At 37.4% G+C, this 25,226-nt stretch overlaps 1 protein-coding gene across 5 annotated transcripts in view; it reads right to left on the bottom strand.

Annotated features, from left to right (window-relative positions):
* ATP7A (ATPase copper transporting alpha) overlaps positions 1-25,226 on the bottom strand; it is a 151,490-nt gene that overhangs the window by 65,963 nt on the left and 60,301 nt on the right. For 4 of the 5 annotated variants that reach the window (XM_074391668.1, XM_074391669.1, XM_010347351.2 and 1 more), the window contains one exon: positions 17,252-17,392. In XM_074391668.1, the coding sequence (XP_074247769.1) occupies positions 17,252-17,371 (120 nt within the window). In that variant the 5' untranslated portion in view covers positions 17,372-17,392. Of the gene's footprint in view, positions 1-17,251; positions 17,393-25,226 lie in introns of those variants that run through there. The other variant, XM_074391671.1, reaches the window with a different exon arrangement.

Here is a 25,226-nt window from a genome sequence, read left to right as displayed (position 1 = left end):
ATCAGCTACAGAAAAATAAAAGGTAATATGAAGTTTAATCTTTTAAAATGTTCAGTTTCTTAAAAATATGTACAACTATTATATATCAATTTAAAAAAATAAAAATAATGTCCAATTAGGATAACTTTGTTCACAAGAAAAGATATAAACATGCCAGTTTATGAGTGAAGGCAGTATTCATAGGATTTTATAGATATACTCCTATATCCCCCTAAGTCACTAGAGCATAGTATTAATTTTATTCAAAATATGAACATCTTTATTGTTTTGCCCAATTAGATAATAAAACAACTATTATATTTTTAAAGCTTAGTTACTGCATATAATTTAACTTATTGTCATGACTGCATCTCTTTGGCTGACATCTTACAAAGATTCGTGATGAAGATACACACACACACGCACACACACAATGCACAAATACTGGGTTGGTATTTTAGAGAAGGATCATTTTGGAGGCAGTGTGGAAGATGATAGTGGAATAGAGTGGAGTGATATAGGAGGCAGGGCTATTAGCTAGGAGGCTACTGTAATTGCAACAGTAGTACTCCACTTATTAGCCAACTATGCTCATTAGTTCTACCATCTAAAAACTGAGCAAATATGCCCTATTATCTTCCAGGGCTATAATAAGGGTCATATGAGTAAATAGATAGGAAAGTTCTTTGTAACAGTAGTTAATTATATAAGATTAACCACAGAGCAACTAATATTTATTGAGCACTTATTATGTGTGTCAGGAACTGGAATTCTCAGGATACAAAGCTGCACATGTCACAGGAACAATAGGACAGAGAATACAGAAAAGGGATACCCATTCATCCTTGGGAATATGGGTCAGAAAAGTCTTCTTAGGAGAAATAGTACCTGAGTGTTAAAGGACAAACAGGAATCAGCAAGGATATATGAGGCAGGGAATTCCAGACAAATGGAAGCAAAAAATAGAGAAAGGTAAGAGGCTTGAGAATTAGGCAACTGTTCTATTATGGGGTTCTATACGCCAATAATGGTTTATAATTTATCCTATAGGTAATAGAAAGCCATGAAAAAGTTCAGCAGATTAAATTTTCATTTTAGAGAAGGATCATTTTGGAGGCAGTGGGGAAGATGACAGTGGAGTAGGGAAGTGATATAGGAGGAAGGGCTATCAGCTAGGAAGCTACTGCAATTGTAACAGTAATACAATAGAGAGTCTGAATTAAGGCATTAATATTGGGGGCAAAGAGAAAAGAGGCAGCTCCAAGATATATTTAGAAGGGTAGGACCTCCAAACAAGACGTGTAGAGTAAAGGAGGTGACTAGGGTAACTTAAAGGTATCTGGCTTGGGCCAGTGGATAGATAGATGTTGGTGCCATTAACTGATATCAGAAAAAGAGGAGGAAATTAAGAGGTTAAAGTGGAGGGAAAGTGGAGATGATGAATTTAGCACTGGGCCTATTGATTTTGAGATGGCAGTAGGATATTAATATTCAAAAACCAGTTAAATATGGGTGTTACTAATTTCCAGTGAAAAGCTTTGTTCCACAAAATAAAAACTTAAAAATATAATTAAAAGTAATTCAGAGTAGAAAATCTCTCTTCAAATTGTCTACAATAGTTAGTTATATCTTTCACTTATTTTAATGAACATATTTTTATTTCTTCCTTTAGGTTGATAATTGATGACCATGTCTTTGGGTGAAAATATTAAATATACCCATGATAATTCTAGTTGGCTAGTTTGTTCTTAGGGATGGAAGAGATCACTATAGCATAAATGATCCAAAACAGAAGTGGGGAAATAATTTATATTTGGTTTTGAATTATACTTATAACATTTTCCATGGGAAAAAAACGCAAAATAGTCAAACCACATATAGTTGAGACATATACTTTTGAAAGAGATGCAATATAACAGCAGCCACCACCAGATGAAGGCTTTTGTGTCCTTGTGTTTTTAAAGAGGGCCTCTTTTAAACTTTAATTTCACTCCTGAGGTGATTTTATGATTAAGAAAATGACTCTTTAAATAATTTAAACTTTCCAACTGAAGGGGAAGATGGAGAACAGAGCAGTGGTTTCCAGGGGTAAGAGGTAGGGGAAATGGTAGCAAGAGGGAGTTTTTTGGGGTAATATGACTGTGCCATGTCCTGGTTATGGTGGTGTTAAATCTACACATGTGTTAACATTCACAAAACTAAAAAAAAAGTTCATAGAACTATATACCCAAAAAAGTCAATTTTACTGATCGATTATTTAAAAAAACTATTAAGATTAAAAATTTAGCTTTTCAGTTGCACTAGCCATATTTCAAGTGTTCACTGGCCAATGTGGTTAGACATATAAGACAGGGCAGATACACAGTATTTCCATCAACATAGACCATTCTTGGGTGGTATTACTCTAGGTACTACTATACTTTTTCTGATAAAGTACCAATGTAAAGGCTTCTTGCCCATTAAATACATTATATCTGGTACACCTTAAACAATCCCCTACAGGGGTTCCTTGCAACCCCCCACACACACACCAAAAACATCAATTTACCAACATTGAACCAGTCAGAAATTGTTCTCATTTTAAAAGTAAAAACCACTTTGTCAGGCTGGGTGGCCCACACCTGTTACCCTAGCACTTTAGGAGGCCGAGGTGGTTGGGCAGATCGCTTGGGCTCAGCAATTCCAGACCAGTCTGGGTAACATGGTGAAATTCTGTCTCTACAAAAAAATACAACCATTACCCGGGCATGGTGGCACACTCCTGTAGTCCCAGCTACTCAGGGGGCTGAGGTGGGAGGATTGCCTGAGCCTGAAGGTTGAGGCTGCAGTGAGCCAAAATTGTGCCACTGCGTTCCAGTCTAGGTGACGGAATATGACACTGTCTCAAAAAAAAAAAAAAAATCACTTTGTCACTGGATGGTTTGCTATACTTTCTAACTGCCTCAGCCTATCTTTTATTCACAAAAGGCTTAAGAAAACTATGCATGAAATACTATACAAAAGAGAAGTCAAAGTACCCTACGTTATTTGCATGCTGCAGATGAGAAAACACTTCTTTCTATAGTAAATTCTATTTCTGTTTTAGAAGGTGACCAACCAGGGTGGGCGCAGTGGCTCACACCTGTAATCCCAGCACTTTGGGAGGCCGAGGCAGGTAGATCACCTGAGGTCAGACGTTTGAGACCAGCCTGACCAACATGGTGAAACCTTGTCTTAAAAAAAAAAAAAAAAGGTGTTCAACCACACTTAGCACAAACAAAAACATCCCTCTTTGAGGTAACAGAACTCAATTTTTCCTCTGAATGTTAGACAGCAAAAAGAGTTTTCAAACCTAAGGTCTCAAAAGAAAGTAAAATTTAATAACATCTTTTTTTTCTTTTAAGAGGAAATTCACACAGTAATTATCACAGTACAGCTCTGAGTGCTAAATCTTTGGGCAGGAAGTAAAAATGGTACTTATCAGCTGGGTGCGGTGGCTCACGCCTGTAACCCCAGCACTTTGGGAGGCTGAGCTGGGTGGATTACTTGAGGTCAGAGTTTGAGGCCAGCTTGGCCAACATGGCGAAACCCCCTATCAAAAACACAAAAATTAGCCGGGCGTGGTGGCACATGCCTATAATCCCAGCTACTCGGGAGGCTGAGGCAGGAGAATCACTGGCACCCGGGAGTCGGAGGTTGCAGTGAGCAGAGACTGTGCCACAGTATTTCAGGCTGGGTGGCAAAGCAAGAGTTCGTCTCAAAAAAAAACAAAAGATACTTATCTATTCAACAAACATTTACTGAATGCCCATTATGTCCCAGGCACTATGCTAGCTGCTAGAGATACAATGGTGAACAAAACCAGGCAGACGCCATAGAGCTAGAAAGTGCTGGCAGCAGTCTGATTCTGGGTCTGTGCTGCTCTCCTTTCGTATGTCTCCTAACCCCGACCCCTGCTCCAAAAACAACCTCCCTTCCCTGCCCTACCCCACCTTCCTACTCCCCACATTGTTCCAATATTTAACAGCTTATTTTTTTCAGAATGTTTTATTAGGAGTCAATGCTGTTATTTTTATCTTCAGAAGACCTATTTTTCCATTATATCAATAGTTCCTTTGGGCCAGTGCGGTGGCTTATGCCTGTAATCCCAGTACTTTGGCATGCCGAGGTGGGTGGATCACTTGAGGCCAGGAGTTTGAAACCAGCCTGGCCACCATGGTGAAACCCCGTCTCTACTAAAAATATAAAAATTATCCGGGCATGGTGGTGGGAGCCTATAATCCCAGCTACTCAAGAGGGTAAGGCACAAGAATCGCTTGAACCTGGGAGGCGGAGGTTGTAGTGAGCTAAGGTCATGCCACTGCATTCCAGCCTAGGCAAGACAGCCAGACTCTGTGCAAAAAGAAAAAAAAAAGTTCCTCTGAAAATAAATATAACAGCCTACAAATTATGAATATAGCTCATAGGAAAGACTCAAGGTGGAGGACTATTCACTGTATTTTGATGAAGGCAGTAGTGGGAGAGAAAAAAGGAAAATAAACTAAATGTACTCTGTGGCCTTCATAGTATTAATGGTGGTGTAGAGAGTGCTGACTGTCACAGGGATTGTAAAGATCCATTATTTTAATCTTTGCAGTGTTCTGTGTCTCTTGAAATGTCAAACATGAAATTCAGGCGCAGTATATGCGTAAGTTTGCATATGCTTTCTGTATAATTTGCATAAACCCACAAAAACTGTATCTTCTATTCTTAGGTAATATGAAAGCTAGAACCTTAAACAAATCACCATACCTCTGAGGGCTTGTTTCCTGAGAGACTACATAAAATAATCTTTTTAGTTCTGTCTATAAAAGCTCAAAAAACTATGTTACTACCACTTCTTAGGTTGTCATCAGCACATTTTTTTTCTTTTATATTCTTTCTTATTTGATAAGGAAAGGCGCTATAATCTGAAAGTGTCCCTCAAAAATTCATATGTTGAAGTCCTAATTCCCAAGGTGATAATATTGACCAAGGGCCTTTGAGAGGTGATTAGGTAATGAAGATAGAGCCCTCAAGAGTGGGATTTGTACCCTTATAAAAGAGGTCCCAGAGAGCTGCCCTGTCCCTTCCACCATGTGAGGACACAAGGAGAAGGCACCATCTATGAACCACAAAGTCAATCTTCACCAGACACCAAATTTGCCAGCACCTTGATTTTGGTCAAGCAATTCCCAACTTCCAGAATTGCAAAAAATACATTTCTGCTGTTTATAAGCCACCCACTTTATGGTATTTTCTTATAGCTTCCTGAACAGATTAAGACAAATGTGACCCAGGTTCCTATATGAAGGCCAGGAAATTGAATAAATTGCCCAAGAAACTCAACAAGAAAATGAAAGAGCTAGGATTCAAATGCAGGTGTATGTAACTCCAAAGTCTACACTCTTTCCATCTATAAATGATTAGGCTGGATGATCTACAGTTTCCTTGGAAAACTAAAATTCTATGTCTATGATTTGAGCAATGTGTGGCTTATAAATAATCTGAAAGTATATAATATTTCTAGTGTTTGAATGAAATTTTAATTGTCTTTTTTCTCTCATATTTTACATATTCTCCCATGCTACTTTAAATTTGAAATGATTTTAAAACATATTTGAGTTTTTAGCAGAACTGACAATGAGGACATTCTAATATTGCCACATTTTTAAAAGTCACTCTGGGAAAATAACTTAGCTAAAGTTTTAGCACATTGAAATTCCTTTTTATCCCCCAGGAATCAATTTATATATGATCATAATAAATTCAGGTACGCATGCTGCTCAGTGTGGGAGTCTTCAGATAGTTTAAAGCTTACTTTCTTACATTTTCATATAGCAACTCAACATAAAGGTGATAAATTTTTCACAGCTTGAAAGGATTCTGTTATTTTACAGATATGGAGACTGAAGTCAGAAAAGTGACATGATTAATCAATTATCCTGAATTTCTAATATGTTTGATTCACCACCCATAATATATTTTTGAATCAACTAAAAACTATTTATAATACACAAAAGGATTCTCATTTGTAATACATATAGTCTCAATACAAATTCCATTACCGTTTGTTGAAAAAAATAATGTGTTTACATTAATAGGGTAACACTATTTGTTGCTTTAATACAGAATACTGAAAATTAAAATATCACAAGAGGAAGCCATCAAGCTCCATGAACATTTATCCTATTTGACTAAGCTAAATAAAAGTTACCACTTTAAAACTATTAAATGAGGTTACAAACTAGAAAAAGACAATTCTTAGAAACTAAATAATAGTGTAAAATAAATCTAAAAATTCAAAAATCAAATATTTTAAGATGAAAAAAATGCAGAGATTCTGTTAGTCTTAAGTTGTAGCATTGCTTTTCATGAACTAAACTATCTTTAAACTGAGTACTCTGTCATAATTTTCATTTCTAATATATTCATTCTCTCTCTCTTCTCCCTCTCTCTCTCTCTCTCTCTCTCTCTAAAAGACAGAGACTTGCTATGTTGCCCAAGCTGTTCTTCGACTCCTGGTCTCAAACAATCCTCCCACCTCGTCTTCCCAAAGTACTGGGATTACAGCATGAACCACTATGCCTGGCCATTTTTAATGTATTTTCACTTTGCTTCAAAAATTATACAACAAATGCATGATTGTTCATTATAAAAATTTAAATGCAAAAATACACAAAAGAAATAGTAAAAGTTCCTCTTCACACTATTCCTTCACTGCTAAATTTTTTATCTTGGATTTGACCTTCCTTTGATCCTCAGAATAGAGTTCAACTAAATCAGAAACTTAAGCCTCTTTGAAGCTGATTCTACATCTTCATGGATAAATGATTATTACCTACTAACTTATAATAATAAAAATGCCTATGCTACTCTAATATAGTATTGGTGACAGAGTACCAGTTTGATAAACAAAATGTTCAGTGCACTGTCATTTGCCATAGAAAAAGTTAAGAAGCCAAAAAGTCCCATATAGAAAGAAAATATTAGATGGGTCTCTATATATTGATATGGAAGAATATCTAAGGCATATTTGCTAATTTTAAAAAAAGCAAGGTGCAGAATGATGTAGATAGTATGCTTCCATTTTTCAGAAAAAGGGGATACATGCACATCAAGTAGATATACGTATGTACATGTAAACAGTTTTGGCTGGGCGCGGTGGCTCACGCCTGTAATCCTAGCACTTTGGGAGGCTGAGGCAGGCAAATCACCTGAGGTCAGGTGTTGGAGATCAGCCTGGCCAACATGGCAAAACCTGTCTCTATTAAAAGTACAAAACTTAGCAAGGTATGGTGGTGGGTGCCTGTAATCCCAGCTACTCAGGAGGCTGAGGCAGGAGAATTGCTTGAACCGGGGAAATGAAGGTTGCAGTGAGCTGAGATCACACCACGCACTCCAGCCTGGACAACAAGAGTGAGACTCTGTCTCCCCCTCAAACAAAAAAAAAAGTTTTATATTAATAGTCTTTCTGGAAGAATACATATATATAGGACAACTGGTTTCCCTTGGGAAAGGAATTTTACTCTGCATATATGTTACTTTTTCAATAATAAAAACACCAATTAATTTTAAGGGGAGTGAGGAACGTATTTATTGATCCAAAGGAGGAGTTTAGTAACTGCTAGCATTCATGTGGTCATTTTCCTATTGATGTGGTCATTTTCCTATTGATGTGGTCTATATTAAGAGGCGAAGTGAGGTGGCTCACACCTGTAATCCCAGTACTTTAGGAGGCCGAGGTGGGCAGATCACGAGGTTAAGAGATGGAGACCATCCTGGCCAACATGGTGAAATACTGTCTCTTCTAAAAATACAAAAATTAGCCAGACGTGGTAGCACCTACCTGTAGTCCCAGCTACTTGGGAGGCTGAGGCAGAAGAATTGCTCAAACCCAGGAGGCAGAGGTTGCCTGGGTGACAAAGTGAGACTCTGTCTCAAAAACAAAACAAAACAAACAAACAAAAAAAGAATGGACTATAGCCTTTACCTAATTAAAGGGGAAAAGCACTCAAAAAGTTAGCATTGTAAGTTTCAGGGACAAACTAATTTGTTAATAAGGCATTAAACTTTGGAATCATTCAGTACTTATATCTAATTAAATTTGTTTTTACATTTCCACTTTCAAAAAGGCCAAACAACCCCGGGGAAAGATCTTCACATTATCTGCCTATTTTACTTTTCCCTTGAACAGACCACAAGGGTAATTAAATTAAACTTCAGGTTAATCCCTTTAAAGTCTACAGTCTTACCACTAGCAAGACAAACAAGAAAATTACATTTATTTTATTGTATAACTTAGGACACAATTCCCAGAATGTATTTAAATACTAAAGCTGCAAAGGCAAACAGTCATATTCTATTTATTCCAAAATTAGACATTTCCTGACTATTCACTCTCTTTGAATTATGTTAATTAAAGCTCTAATCTGTTCTGCTGTTGCATTTTTCAATAAAGCAACTTTATATAATTTAGCATCACAATTATATAACTTCATTCCAAATACTAGCAAGAGCTCCTTGACTTAGTTGAAACACTCTTCTCCCCAAATCTGGTTTCTAAATTAACTGCACCTGAGTCTTAATGATACTCGTAGAAGTTATAATCCAGAAATATTATTTTTGTGTGCACCCTTTTTTAACTTTTATTTTAACTTCAGAGGTTCATGTGCAGGTTTGTGATATATAGGTAAACTTAAGTCATAGGGGTTTGTTGTCCAGATTATTCTGTCATCCAGGTATTAAGCCTAGTTCCCATTAATTATTTGCAGAAATTTTAAGCTTTAACATTCTTTAAAAAGTAATCAATATTTATGTATGATCATGTTGAACTACCTTTTGACTATAAATTATGTTTGGGCAAAGAGTTTTCTATATGATGTCTAGAAAGAGACTGCACACTTTGTGGTGTCTCAAAATTAAACAATTTGAAGGGCCTTCTATAAAAAAAAAGAATATAAAACTATAAACAACAAAATTTTGTACAAAAGAAAATATTCTGAGTGCATAACAAAATCTTAAGTTATATGGCTGGGCACAGTGGCTCACATCTATAATCCTAGCATTTTGGGAGGCTGAGGCAGGCGGATCATCTGAGGTCAGGAGTTTGAGACTAGCCTGGTCAACATGGTGAAACCCCATCTCTACTAAAAATACAAAAATTAGCCGGGCATGGTGGCGGGAACCTGTAATCCCAGCTACTCAGGAGGCTGAGACAGGAGAATTGCTTGAATCCAGGAAGCGAAGGTTGTAGTGAGCTGAGATCGTGCCATTGCACTCCAGTCTGGGTGACAGAGAAGACTCCATCTCAAAAATAATTTAAAAAAAATCACAAGTCCTAACTTTTTAAAGCTAACAAATATCATAAAAATCTGTAAGAATAACATTTCTATTAATAATGCCTGATACAGCTCTCTGATACTTTCTTTTCCTGTTTCTGATTATATATTTTTTAGTGCTTCACTTGACAACTTTATAAAATCACTTGTATATAAAGAAAATAAAAATAATTCAGTCTTTCCTTTAGATAAAAAAATTTTTAATTAATGATAGTTTAGAAAGGTTCCTTTCAACATAACAACGAGGCATTGGCAAATGTTTAGAGCTGCTGTCAACTATTGAATTTCTTTCACATATGAACTATAATATTTCAAGGCATTTCAACTTTACTTGTGAAGTGACTAATATTACATATTCTTTGAACTGGTAACATTCATTTACCAGTTTTACACTGAGCCCCACACCTTCATGTCATGATGCTGAGTGCGTTGGCAACATGAGGGGTAGGGGTCTTCCAAGAAGCCATCCCTATATCAGAATTCTTAGCAAAATCTCCACTAAACACAGAAGTGATAAAGAACCACCTATAGCCAAATAGCCTACTAACCCCAAACTAAACATATCCCCAACTCAACCTCCCCTTAGTCACATCCCCAAAATACTCATGGCCCCTCCAATATCACACCAACTCAAAGGGGAGGTCTAACAGAAGAAGAGTTGAAGAAGAAATGGACAATAGTCTTGAAGGGTTGTGCTTAAATTTTTTTACTTTTTCAAATTGTACAAAACCATGACTATGTGAACACATTGCTAATACTGCTTCTAGAGTCTTAGAAGAAGGTTAATGCAAATGACGAGCTCTGAAACTTAAGCTTCATTAACCTCACAGAAAATCTGTCTCGGCCTAAAAGACATTTACCCTTAGTAAAATGTTTAAAAGAAGAAAAAATGAATAAAGGTTACTACTAAAAGGGCTTTTGACTGAAAGAGGAGAGGCAGAACTGAAAAAGACAGAACAAGTGTGTTTTCTTTTATTGTTGGCAATCAAATTATGAATGTGCCCTGGAAAGTAGTTTTGAGTATCTGTCACTGTGATTTGTGTAAATCACTGTTGACAACACAAAGTGCTTTCATATTATATTGCTGCTATTCTTCATTTTCAGTGTAATCAAAATCCAATTGCATTTGTTTGACCTTAAATAGACCTTATTAAGCAGTAGTGAACTTTGGGAAGATGCAGTGGAAACAGCCATCTTATATATGAGTGTGGTACAAACAGGCTGTTTTGGGAAAAAAGAATGTACTTGCAAACATCAAAGCAGAATCTGGTTTTATAGTTATGTGTGGATATGTTGGCAGAGACAAATATTCACCTACAATAGTTTGCTAGACAGAGAGTTGAGGGTTTTGGAAAATACTTTAGCTGTCAGTGGACAGTAAGTACCTAAGTCGTTTGGCAAAAAATTACATGAACTAGTTTCCAAATGGTTAAAACAGCTTTACTGAAATTAACACAGACACTACTATATAATTAGTCAATTAGTAAAGTTCAGCTTCTGTTCTGGCCTTCAACACCAGCCCCACCTTAGATCAAGTGGAGGAGGTTTAATTAGTTTCATTTGAGGATAAATCAAATGCATGTGTCATACCTATTACTCACTGATATTAAGCAACTCATTTTTAAAGCTTTAGCACTGAAGGTTTCAGAGCTACTTTTACTATTCTCTTTCCTAATCAACAAACTGCAAAATATGCATCTAATTTTTGCATAGTTATGATTAGGGGGAAAATGTTTTTATTTAATATGAATATTTTGAAGATAAATACATAAAATAATATACCTGTCATCTCTCAGCTTTTCCAACTTGGCTCTATCCCGAAAAATCTTTAAAGGCAACTGTATCCCTATTCAGGGATGTTGCTGGGAAGAAGTAATGTGGGAGCCTCTAAGACTGGAGTTATGCCAAGGTAGATGGTGAATACAAAAAAGAAAAAGGAAAAAAAAAACCTCTATTTTTGGAGCATGTGAAAATGGAAAGTTCATATTTAAGTATTCACATGGATGTCAACAGTACAGAAAACTTAGGAGAAGGAATATGCACTATGTAAATAAATATTTTCTAGCCACAGCTATCAACATAAACTTAGCTAATCAGAGTGTACAGTGAACAAATGAGAAACACTGATTTTTTTCCCCATACAAATAGTAACATGGATCCAAAGTTTACTTTGTCCTCTCTGGCCAAGATGAATATAAAACTTAGACATGGAAAAAATCACCTACACTTTCAGATTAGGAAGAGAAGTGTCCACATATTAGCACCACACTTCATAGGTCTCCTGAATTAAGGAAATGTATCAAACTTCATAGAGAATAATGATGGGCTAATTAGCCAATTTAGGGTAATAAAAACAAGGCAAACTGAAACCAATCTACTCAAGATCTTATGAGAAGTCAGAATTTTGCGTAAGAATACTGCAAAGATAAAGTATAAATCCTGTATTTCACTAAACAGCCAAAACCATTTTGAAATCTCTGAAAAATAAATAGGTAAAAATTAATGTTTAGATCAAGAATAGTTAAAAAGTAGAGTTCACACAAGTATCTGACCTGGAGATAAACAAAATATTCACTCATGCCCTTAAAAATATAATGAGTTTCTGATCATTAGAAAGTAATCCATCACATCCCTAATTTTGAATTTTGTGCTAAGTCTGATGTCTAGTTGAACAAAGCTTTCATTATAACATTAACATCTTCTCCTGGTAGGTCAAAAAATGTATTGCATGTGGATCTCAACTAGTCATAGGAAAACCATTCTGGTATTGATGCAAGCTGATCAAATTTCTACCATTACTGTAATGAACACTGAATAAAAGCAAAATTACAGAGAACCTCCAGCAAATAGAATCACTACTAATGTAAAGTTGTTTTAGGTCAGGCACGGTGGCTCACACCTGTAATCCCAGCACTTTGGGAGGCCAAGGCAGGCAGATCGCCTAAGCTCAGGAGTTCGAGATTAGCCTGACCAATATGGAGAAACCCCGTCTCTACGAAAAATACAAAATTAGCCAGGTGCTGTGACACATGCCTGTAGTCCCAGCTACTCGGGAGGCTGAGGCAGGAGAATCACTCGAACCTGGGAGGCAGAGGTTGCAGTGAGCCAAGATTGCACCATTGCACTCCAGCCTGGGCAACAAGAGTGAAACTGCATCTCAAAAAAAATAGTTATTTTAATGATAACATATTAAAATGATAAGCATATTATACAAATGAGAACACAACTCAGCTAAAATTACACATCCAATATTGACTCATTAAGGCCTAGCAGCAAAAATAAACATGTTTAAGGGTAAGCAATTCAGGCCAGGTGTGGCGGCTCACGCCTGTAATCCCAACACTGTGGGAGGCCAAGGTGGGTGGATCACATGAGGTCTGGAGTTTGAGGCCAGCCTGGCCAACATGGTGAAACCCCGTTTCTACTAAAGATACAAAAAATTAGCCTCGAATGGTGACATGTGCCTGTAGTCACAGCTACTTGGGAGGCTGAGTCACAAGAATTGCTTTAACCCAGGAGGCTGAGGTTGCAGTGAGCAGAGATGGCACCACTGCACTCCAGCCTGAGCGACAGAGTGAGACTTTGTCTCAGAAAAAAAAAGAGTAAGCATAATATTTAAGCAAAATCTTCTGTATGTTATTGTCATTACAGTAGGAATCCTCAATGTTTTGGTGTGAGATATTGCTAATTTCTTTGGATCTTGAGATACAAGTTGGAGAGATGGGGGAAAAAATAGGTTCAAAAACAAACTGAATAAAGCATGGGAAAGAGTACTGAAATTATATACGTTATAATTAGTGCTGAGAATTGGGAAGAGTGACAAGAGAAAGGGGTGGGCAGGAGTGGTGCCAGGGAGTGGCCAAAAGGCTTAGAAATAGGAACTGGTGTGGAGATACACTAGGAAGTTCCAATCCACTAGTCAGAAACATCTACCTTAACAGATTACAGTAGGCAGGAAGGCCTGGACCAACTCTTAGAACCATCAGCAAAATACATTATAAAATTCAACTGATGAGAATGGCATGCAAATTAAATAGCAAGGATTCTTCTGGGTGATGGGTATAGGGTGAATCCTTGTACTATTATTAGTTTCTCCACCTTTGTATATGCTTGATTTTTTTTTTTTTTTTTTCTGAGATGGAGTCTCACTCTGTCACCCAGACTGGAGTGCAATGGTGTAATCTTGGCCCACTGCAACCTCTGCCTCTCGGCTTCCAAGCGATTCTTCTGTCTCAGCCTCCCAAGTAGCGGGACTACAGGCATGCACCATCACGCCCAGCTAATTTTTGTATTTTTAGTAGTGATGGGGTTTCACCATATTGACGGCTAGTCTTGAACTCCTGACCTCATGATCCACCCACCTGGGCCTGCCAAAGTGCTAGGATTACAGGTGTGAGCCACCGCGCCCACCCAAAAATTTTTAATCAAAAGTAAGTCTTCTTTGACCAAGTGGGGCTTATCCTGGGAATGCATGGCTGGTTCAACATTTGAAAATCAATTAATGTAATTCACCAGCGTATGAGACTAAAGGGGGAAAATCATACCATCATCTCCATATGCAGAAAAATCACTTGACAAAATTCAACATCCATTCATGATGTTTAAAAAAATGCTCAACAAAGCCTGTAATCCCAGCACTTTGGGAGGCCGAGGCGGGTGGATCACGAGGCCGAGAGATCGAGACCATCCTGGTCAACATGGTGAAACCCCGTCTCTACTAAAAATACAAAAAACTAGCTGGGCATGGTGGCGTGTGCCTGTAATCCCAGCTACTCAGGAGGCTGAGGCAGGAGAATTGCCTGAGCCCAGGAGGCGGAGGTTGCGGTGAGCCGAGATCGCGCCATTGCACTCCAGCCTGGGTAACAAGAGCGAAACTCCGTCTCAAAAAAAAAAAAAAATGCTCAACAAACTAGGAATAGAAAGAACTTCATTAATCTGATAAATAGCATGTACAAAAACTCTACAATTAACACAATGCTAATGGTAAATGACCGAATGTTCCCCCCACCATCATCCACTCTCACCACTCCTAATCAAAATTGTAATGAAGGTTCAATAATACAAGAGAAAAGTGAAAGATATACAGACTACAAAGGAAGAAATAAAACCATATGGCCAGGCGCAGTGGCTCACACCTGTAATCCTAGCACTTTAAGAGGCCGAGGTGGACAGAACACTCGAGGCCAGGAGTTCAAGACCAGTCTTGCCAACACAGTGAAACCCCAACTCTACTAAAAATACAAAACTTACCCAGCTGTGGTGGCATGCGCCTGTAATTCCAGCTACTTGGGTGGCTGAGGCACAAGAATTGCTTGAACCCAGGAGGTGGAGGTTGCAGTGAGCCAATGCTGTGTCACTGCACTCCAGCCTAGGCCACAGAGCAAGACTCTATCTCAAAAACAACAACAACAACAACAATTTATATACCTTGATGACATAATTACATAGAAAATCCCAAGAAATCTACCAAAAAGCTAATAGGTTTGATAAGTCAGTTTAGCCAGATTCCGGGATACAAAGTAAACATACAAAAATCTCATAATGAACAACTGAAATTAAAAATTTTAATAACAGTACCATTTATAACAGCATTCAAAAACAAAAATACTTAAATATAAATCTAACAAAATATGTACAGAAACTGCATGCTGAAAGCTACAGATCCCTGATAAAAGAAATCAGAGAATACCTACATAAATGGAGATATACTATGTGCATAGATTAGAAAACTCAATATTGTTAAGATATTAATTCTGTCCAAATGGATCAGCAGAATCAACACAATCTCAATGAAAATCCCAGCAGATATTTTTGTGGAAACTTATAAACTGATTCTAAAATTTATATGAAAAAGAAAAGCAACTAGGATAGCCAAAACAATTTTGAAAAAGAAGAAAGAGTTGAGGAATCACAGTATACGATTTTAATACTTACTATAAAGCTACAATAATCAAAACTGTGTGATATTGGCCAAAGGACAGGCATATAGATCAATGGAACAGAATAGGGCAGAGAGAAATAAACCAATATAAATACATAGTCAATTGATTTTCAGCAAAAGTCTAAAGGCAATTCAATGGAGTGAGAATAGACTTTTTAACAAATGATACTGGGAAAAATGGACATCCATATCTGAAAAAGAATTAACTTCAACCGGTACCTAACAATGTATACAAGTTAATTCAAAATGGCTCATAGACCTAAATGTAAAACCTAAAATTATAAAGGTTTTAGAAAAGACACAGGAGAAAAATCTTTGTGACCTTGAGTTAGGCCACGATTTCTTAGATATGATATCAAAAGTATAAGGCATAAAAGGAAAAAAGTGGATAAATGAATGCATCAAAAATAAAAACTTCTGCTCTGCAAAAGAACTTTTAAGAGACTGAAAAAAAACAAGCCACAGACTGGAAAAATGTATTTGTAAAACACATATCTGAGAGAAGACTTTATATTAAGGATATATAATCAAAATTCAATAACAAGAAAACAAAAACCCAATGACATAATATTACATACCCATTAGAATGTCTTTAATTTAAAAGGCTGACAATACAAAGTGTTGGAGAGAATGTGGAGAAAATGGAACAATTTCAAAGTGGAACACAAACATTGCTGGTGAGAAGATAAAATGGTCATGCCACTGTGGTAAATCATTTGGTAGTATATCACTTACCAATGAGGACACCACATAAGGGCTCTGCCACAACTATTCAACTGTTTTTGTAGTGAAAAAAAGGGTCATACACAATACATAAATGAATGAGTGTGGCTGTGCTCTAATAAAACTTTACATTACTAAAACTTTACTTACAGAGATAAAAATTTGAATTTCATGTGCTTTTCATATGTTCCTAAGTATTATTTTTTTAATTTTTTTCAACCATGTAAAAATATAAAAGGCATTCTTGGCTTATGAGCCATATGAAAGCAGTTGACAAACTGGTTTTGGCCTGTAGACCATCATTTTCCAATCTCTGCATGAAGTTTCTTATGATAAACACAGGTACTTCATGCAGTCTTTAGAAGGCTTTTTTATAATCTGAACTACATCTTTAACCACAGTATATCTAGAATGCTGCTGATGCTCAAGGAATGTTAAACAATAGAGTCTTCAACTTAAAGCCCAAGAGTCTGAAAAAAAAATAATAATAGAGTCTTCCTGAGGTATACCATACAAGGTGTACTAGTAATTTTGGCTGGGCATGGTGGCTCACACCTATAATCCCAGCACTCTGGGAGGCCCAGGTGGGAGGATCACTTGAGTCCAGGAGTTTGAAAGGAGCCTGGAAAACATAGTGAGACCCCCCATCTCTCAAAAAATAAGTTAAAAAATTAGCTGGCATGGTGGTGCACGCCTGTGGTCCTAGGTACTTGGGAGGCTGAGATGGGATGATTGCTTGAGCCCGGGAAATCTAGGCTGCAGTGAGCTGTAACTTTGTCACTGCGCTCCAGCCTGGGTGACAGAGCAAGACCCTGTCTGAAAAAAAAATTAAAAATAAAAACCAAATTATACTAGTAATTCTCTAGACATTTTCCCTTCAATTTTTAATTTCAAATTAATCACCATGTTATAAAAGAAAAAGAAAACCCCAACTCATCATCTGAGAACATACATTTCAGTTCAGTATGAGATTCAGAGTAATAAACAGTATATAAATACTCATATACTTATAAAATATAAATCTATAAATATACAACCAGAATATCAAGATTCCATGTTCAGGTATTTTTAAATTGAAAATATATCTTTTTTCTTTATATTATAAGAGGAATTAATGGGTCAAAGAAAACTTATTTAGCTTCAAGATAAGTTTGATGGTTTTTGTTCCCAAATGTGTCAGCGTGTCTGCTTGTATCTCAGTGTTAGAAGCAATTTCCTAGTAGAATTATCTTCAATGGCATTTGACTTCAGTTTCCAAAAAGTAACTTACTTTAATGTGATGCACACCATTCACTTTTCCAATCTGCTGCTCAATGGCCCAAACACAGGAATTGCAAGTCATACCCTCAACAGAAATGGTAACAGAATTCACACCCATATTTGGATCCATTTTGATTTCTTCTTTACATTCCTGCTAGAAACAATAAACTCATTAATTTCTGCCACGCAAATAATCTTTCCTCAACCTTTCCCCCACCTCCCCAATTAAAAATATGCTAGTTTCTCAAGTATCATGTTTAAAAAATTAAAATATGCTAGTAACAAAATATGGTAAACATTCTTCTTGCTTAGAAAAAAAAAATCTTATCACCTTTGATGAAGTAAAAAAAATGTTGTTTCTTTAGCTATGTGAACTAAAAATAAAAATTTCGATACTCTAATACAAGTAACTAGACTTCATAGAGTGCTTTCCTGATTACTAAGGTTTCCCATAAATAATCTCATTTAACATTTGCAAGTAGAAATTCAGCACTAACCAAAAATGCCCCAAAGCCTTATAATGGCCAACAAGGTCTCACATGATTTGTCATGCCCGTCCCCCTCAAATTTACCTGGCCTCTTCTTCTACCACTCACCAAACCCCTGTCTGTGCCAGTTGTACTGGCCTCCTGACTGTTCCTTATGCAAGGATAACTCCTATCTCAAAGCCTTTGTTTTAGCCATTCTCTTGCTTTGGGACTTTCTTCTTCCAGATAACTTCTTGGCTAACTTCTTTGTCTCCAAGTCTTTGCTCAAATTTAACTAGACTTAATATGCTAAACAAAACTATTCTTTGCCCATCCGTGGCCTTTCATTGTACCATTGTGGAGCTTCAGAATATCATGCTATACACATCTCCATATCTACAAATTAAGATGTCATATCAAAGATATCCAGAAGTTACATATGCTAGAGAATTAGTTGGCTTGATCACTGACACATAACGCAAACCACCAAAAAGCAACTTAAGACACAAAACAAGCAAAATAGGACATTGTCACTAAGGTCAAATAATATAAAAACAATCACATTATTTAAATTTGATGTATTGGAAGCAAAGTAACTTAGAATTATGTAAATAACTTGTAAAGCTCCCAAAGTCATAGTACAGAGCCATAAATCTGATAAGGCACTTTGAAGACAGCAATCAAACATATAAAAATACTAAAAACAAAAAATATTAACTGTAAAAGCAGTAATCATGGAAATAGAAAAAAAAATTCTGTTTTCTAGACAGTCTTTCATTTTCTGAAATAAAGACTTTTTTAAAAAAAAATCATAGGACAACAAAAATATTTATCACATTTTTAAAAGCTATTGTCAAAGTTCAAACCTCTGTGAAAAAGATAACATTTTTCCTCAAGTCAACAAAGGCCCAATTAGTACATTTTTTTAGAGACACAACTATATTCTTCATGCTAAATATAGGAAGAAAAATACCTTTTATTATGTTAGTCACCTCTTTTATCCAATAAACATTTAGTGAGTGCTGTGTGACACTGTTTTAGGTGCAGGAGTATTGAAGTAAATAAGTCAACCATTTGCTCTAGAGAACTAAGCTTAATGGAGCTGGAACTACCTTTGGCAACCTTAAAGTTACCTCCCTTGGTCCATAAGATGAAGCTCAAATTCAAACTCTACCATGCTTGGCATCTTGTAGCACAACAAATAATGGTCCACCTAATTTGCTACTGGTAGCACCGTAGCACAATTAACACTAACTATCTACTGATAAATTAAATTTCATAAAGGATTCTATGAAAGTTTGAAGGGCAGCCGGGCATGGTGGCTCACACCTGTAATCCCAGCACTTTGGGAAGCTGAGGCAGGTGGATCACCTGAGGTCAGGAGTTCAAGACCAACCTGGCCAACATAGTGAAACCCGGTCTCTACTAAAAATACAAAAAAAAAAAAAAAAAAAAAATTAGCTGGGTGTGGTGGCAGGCGCCTGTAATCCCAGCTACTAGGAGGCTGAGGCAGGAGAATTGCTAGAACCCAGGAGGTGGAGGTTGTAGTGAGCCAAGATTGCACCATTGCACTCCAGCCTGGGCAACAAGAGTGACACTCTGTCTCAAAAAACAAAAATAAATAAATAAATACACAAATACATAAATAAGAAAGCTTGAAGGGCAAAAAGTAAGAATAAACAAGTATTGGTCAACATCAAAAATAGCATCAGTAAGTATTCTGCTTTTACAAAAGTCAAGAGAACCAAGGAAAATTTCACTCTGAGGATATAGATAACTGCTAGAAATTATCCTATATATGTGACACATGTGAAATGATCACATATGAGGAAGTATGAATTATTACACAGTCAGTATCAAACAACTAAGCATACAAATCAATTGTCAGGTTGCCAAGAATCACAGCTTTCTTCAAAAGGTCTTGTCACGTTTTAGGAAACGTGCATTTTCCATACATTGGACGGCAAGCTCTTCCACTTAAGCTGATACTGTAGACGTGGCTTCAAGAAGTTTGGTTAATGAAAATGCTGTGTCTCAGATCTGCAACTCCACTTCTTCCAGCAGGTCTACTGTTCAGCCACTGCTCCTGCTTAAAACTGGCCAGCCTAAACTCACAGCAATGCCCAAGGAAGATGCTGAAAAGGGGTCTAAAGATGAGGAAGAAAAGAGAGGAAGAAGGGCTGTGAAGAAACTCCTAACTCCTCAGGGTCAGCTACAGGGAAAGGCTGGTGTTAACGGTGGGGGGTGTCCAGGTTCTTCGCATTTTAAACAATTGGACAAAACACACAAACAAAGCAAGGAAGGAAGGGATTTATTGGAAATGAAAGTACACTCCACAGTGTGGGAGCAGGCCTGAGCAGAGGGGCTGAAAAGGCCCTCTTACAGAGTTGTTGTGAGTTTAAATACCCTCTACTTGGAGTACACCCTATGTAAAAGGGGAGGATGAAGTAAAGTTACAAAGTCATTTACGTGGCCTATGCTCTATGGAGGGGATATTTCCTGTCATAGCTGAAGTGTGAATCAGCCTTATGTTCCTGCCTGCAGACCCTATTTTCCAGTCTCACTGGGATGGAAGAATCCGACGAGAGCAGCCAAACCCTCTTTCATCCGCTTTTACCCAAAGCCTCCATTCTCTTGATAGTGTCCTTTTGTATATAAGTTTTCCAGTCTGAAGAAGTCCAATTTAACTATTCAGGATCCTCACAGGGTTCACATATTGCATTTGGTTATTATGTCTCTTTTATCTCATTTAATCTAGAATAGCTCCTTCAATATCTCTTCCCCCATGAAGTGACTTTTTGAAGGTCAGTTGTCTTAACATCCAGTGTATCTTCTTTTTAAAATATAAACTCTTTTTTGATAATTAGGGGGTTGATACTTGGAATTATATCTCTTAATACCTACATAAGGTATGTTACTACAAGAGAACAAAAGCCCAGATCAGACAGGAAAGGCAGGTTTGGGAGTAAAGGACAAATAGGATGAGTTCAGGTGGAGAGTCCAAGACGGAGTACTTAAGGCAAGCATGAAGGTATTAGGGACCCAGGAGGGGTCAGTGGGAAACAATACAAGGGTAATAAAAATGGAAGTAGAAGAATGTCTAAAACAAACAGATCCTGTCAAAATTTTACCTAAGGATGGTCCTGAGCCTAAAAAAGGGCACTCTTCCTTATTCTTCTTGTAGCAATTGGCTATGAGTCAAATGGGGCTTTTAAGGGCTGATCTAGCAAGATCACCAAAGTTGACCACATCGTTTTATGGGAAAACATCAAATTCAACAAACAGAATTGGCAACAAACTTTTAGAATAGAACACTTTTGGTAGATGAAGGCTAGTTTATCTGTTTAAGAATTTAAGATTGAAATACAGTTTTATTATGGGGTATGTTCCAGACCAAAGTACTGGACTATCTCTCAGGCTTACTGAGGAACTGATAGAGACCAGTTAGGCAGAGAGGCACTGGACAATTCACCCAGGGAGTAGGTATTGAGGAGTCCACAATGTGTGAGCACAAACAAAAATTATATAAATAAAGCCACTTTTCCCACTACATCTTAATTTAAGTAGTATCAACTTTGAATATATATTTCTTTCTGCTTTCATAATTCACCTGCATTGTTTTTTTCAAAACTCTACATAAATTGGACTTTATACACAAAACCTGAGGAATTCCATCTTACTCTCACTACTCTACTACATGTACACACAATTCTTTTTTTTTTTTTTTTTTTTTTTTTTGAGACGGAGTTTCGCTCTTGTTACCCAGGCTGGAGTGCAATGGCGCGATCTCGGCTCACCGCAACCTCCGCCTCCTGGGTTCAGGCAATTCTCCTGCCTTAGCCTCCTGAGTAGCTGGGATTACAGGCACGCGCCACCATGCCCAGCTAATTTTTTGTATTTTTAGTAGAGACGGGGTTTCACCATGTTGACCAGGATGGTCTCGATTTCTTGACCTCGTGATCCACCCGCCTCGGCCTCCCAAAGTGCTGGGATTACAGGCTTGAGCCACCGTGCCCGGCACATGTACACACAATTCTAATTGACTTTGTTATATATGTTATGTCCATCTTTTTCATTTTAAATGTCTTAAAGGTAGGTACAAAACCAGGAATATCTATTGTAACATGCCATTGCATTTAGCAAAATGACTCAGAAAACAGAGTAAGATCATAAACAGTTTCATATGGTACAGAAAAAAAATGTAGGCTTCCAGGAAACCACAGTATCAAAGAGACAAATTTGGCATGCAGCTATTAGTGATGAGTGACTCTGAGAACAAGAGCATCCAACAACACTGAGAGAAATAATTTCAAGTTATTAATGTATTTTGAGCCACTCCCTAAGCACAGATGGTAATCACCATCAGTAATATCATTTTCTAAGAGGAAGAACAATATTATGACTAGATGATCATCTCTGGTTTGGAAACAGAAACTACAGAAATTGAGTATAAAACATGGCACATATGAAGACTTACTGTTCAAAACCACTTTATTTTTAATTATATTTTAAGTTCTGGGGTGCATGTACAGATCGTGCAGGTTTGTTATACAGGTATACACGTACCATGGTGGTTAGCTGCATCCATGCCCTGTCATCTACATCAGGCATTTCTCCTAATGTTATCTCTACCCAATCCCCCCAACTCCTTGCTATCCCTCTCCTAGCCCTCCCACCCTCAACAGGCCCCAGTGTGTGATGTTCCCCTCCCTGAGTCCATGTGTTCTCACTGTTCAACATCCACTTATCAGTGAGAACATGTGGTGCTTGGTTTTCTGTTCTTGTGTCAGTTTGCTGAGAATGATGGTTTCCAGCTTCATCCATGTCATTGCAAAGGACATGAATGCATCCTTTTTTATGGCTGCATAGTGTTCTATGGTGTATATGTGCCACATTTTCTTTATCCAGTCTATCACTGATTTGGGTTGGTTCCAAGTCTTTGCGATTGTAAACAGTGCCGCAATAAACATAGATGTGTATGTATCTTTATAATTAAATGTTTTATGATCCTTTGGGTATATACCCAGTAATGGGATTGCTAGGCCAAATGGTATTTCTATTTCTAGATCCTTGAGGAATCGCCACACTGTCTTCCACAATGGTTGAACTAATTTACACTCCCACCAACAGTGTAAAAGCGTTCCTATTTCTCCACATCCTCTCCAGCATCTGTCTCCTGATTTTTTAATGATTGCCATTCTAACTGGCATGAGATGGCATCTCAATGTGGTTTTGATTTGCATTTCTCTAATGACCAGTGATGCTAAGCTTTTTTTCATGTTTGTTGGCTCCATAAGTGTTTTCTTTTGAGAAGTGTCTGTTCAAATCTTTTGCCCACTTTTTGATGGGGTTGTTTGTTTTTTTCTTCTAAATTTGTTTAAGTTCTTTGTAGATTCTGGTTGTTAGCCCTTTGTCAGATGGGTAGATCGCAAAAATGTTTTCCCATTCCATTAGTCAAAACCACTTCTTAAAGCTGGTCACAGAAGCTCAAACATCATTCTAAAATTCCCCTAAAATAATTAGTACTTATAATTTGGGAAAAGCTCCTGTATTCTCAATAAATTATCATGCAGTAAGATTTAATTTTTTTTTAATTTGATTTGTTTTGTTTTGTTTTCTTGAGATGGAGTCTCACTCTATTGCCCAGACTGGAGTACAGTGACGCGATCTCAGCTCACTGCAACCTCTGCCTCCCAGGTTCGAGTGATTCTCCTGCCTCAGCCTCCTGAGTAGCTGGGACAAAAAGCACATGCCACCAGGCCCGGCTAATTTTTGTATTTTTAGTAGAGATGAGGTTTTACCACGTTGGCCAGGCTGGTTTCAAACTCCTGACCTCAAGTGATCCACCCACCTCGGCCTCCCAAAGCGTAGAGCTTACAGGCATGAGCCACCACACCCAGCCTTAATTCTTTTTTGGATACAACTCTATCTGCATAATTTGTGATCCTTGTGGTAATCAAGGAAATTCAAATTAAAACCACAATGAATATAATTCACCTCCACCAGGTAGATAAAAATCTCAAAATCTGACAATACCAAGTGTTGGTGAGAATGTGGAGAAACAGGATCTCTCTTGCTCCATTAGTTAGAGTGTAAATTAGTACAATTATGGAAACTGCTTTGTGATAGCTGAATATGCATATACTAAAACTCAACATTTTCTCTCCTAAGCATACTACCATAGACAGAGTCTCACACATGTACACAAGGAAAGAAGAACAAAAATGCTCATTGCAATAGTGTTGCTAATAGTTAAAACTTTGGAAATAATCTAGATGTCCATCAACAAGAAAATTAAAAAATTGGTTGTGGTATATTTATAATGAAACATGATATAGAAGTTAAAATGAATGAACTATAATTGCAATTCTCACTGAGATAAGGGGTGATGTCACTACCAACAGGACATTTCACAATGTCTGGAGACATTTATGGTTGTCACCACTCAGAGTGCAGCAAGGGATTACTACTGGCATCCAATGGATAGAGACCATGGATATTGCCAATTACCCTGTAATGGACAAGAAAGCCCCTCACAACAGAATTATCTGGCCCCAAATGTCAATAGCACTGAGACTGAGAAACCCTGAGGCAGAGCTAGGAGTAGCAATAAGGATACATCCCATAAACATAGTTGAGAAAAAAAAGTTTCAGAAGGACATCATATTGTCCCTGTTTGCAGGTGGCATGATCTTACATACAGAAAACCCTAAAGAATCTACTAAAAAAACAGAACTAAAAAATGAATTCGGTAAAGTCACAGGATACAGAGTCAACTTAATAAAATCAGTAGTGTTTCTACATGCTAATAGCAAATCACCTGAAAAAAAAATCAAAAAACAATTCCATTTACAATTGCTATTAAAAAAAAAAAAAAGATACTTAGGAATAAACTTAACCGAGGAGGCGAAAGATCTCTACACTAAAAGCTATAAAACACTGACCGGGTGAGGTGGCTCATGCCTGTAATTCCAGTGCTTTGGGAGGCCAAGGCGAGCAGATCACCTGAGGTCAGGCGTTCGAGACCAGCCTGGACAACATGGTGAAACCCCGTCTCTACTAAAAATATAAAATTAGCTGGGCATGGTGGTACAAGCCTGTAATCCCAGCTACATGGGAGACTGAGGCAGGAGAATCACCTGAACCTGGGTGGCAGAGGTTGCAGTGAGCTGAGATCCTGCCATTGCACTCCAGCCTGGGTAACAGAGTGAGACTCTGTCTCAAAATAAGTAAGTAAATAAATAAATGGATGAATAATTATAAATCATTGATGAAAGAAATTGAAGAAGACACAAACAAATGAAAAGCTATCCCATGTTCATGGATTGGAAGAATATTGTTAAAATGGCCATACTACCCAAAGTGATCTAGAGATTTAATGCAATCCCTATAAAAATATCAATGAGAATGCCGGGTGCAGTGGCTCAAGCCTGTAATCCCAGCACTTTGGGAGGCCGAGGCGGGTGGATCACAAGGTCGAGAGATCGAGACCAACCTGGTCAACATGGTGAAACCCCG

This window comes from Saimiri boliviensis, chromosome X (assembly GCF_048565385.1).
Source record: "Saimiri boliviensis isolate mSaiBol1 chromosome X, mSaiBol1.pri, whole genome shotgun sequence".
Lineage (NCBI taxonomy): Eukaryota > Metazoa > Chordata > Mammalia > Primates > Cebidae > Saimiri > Saimiri boliviensis.
This window is presented reverse-complemented; position numbering and strand designations above follow the sequence as displayed.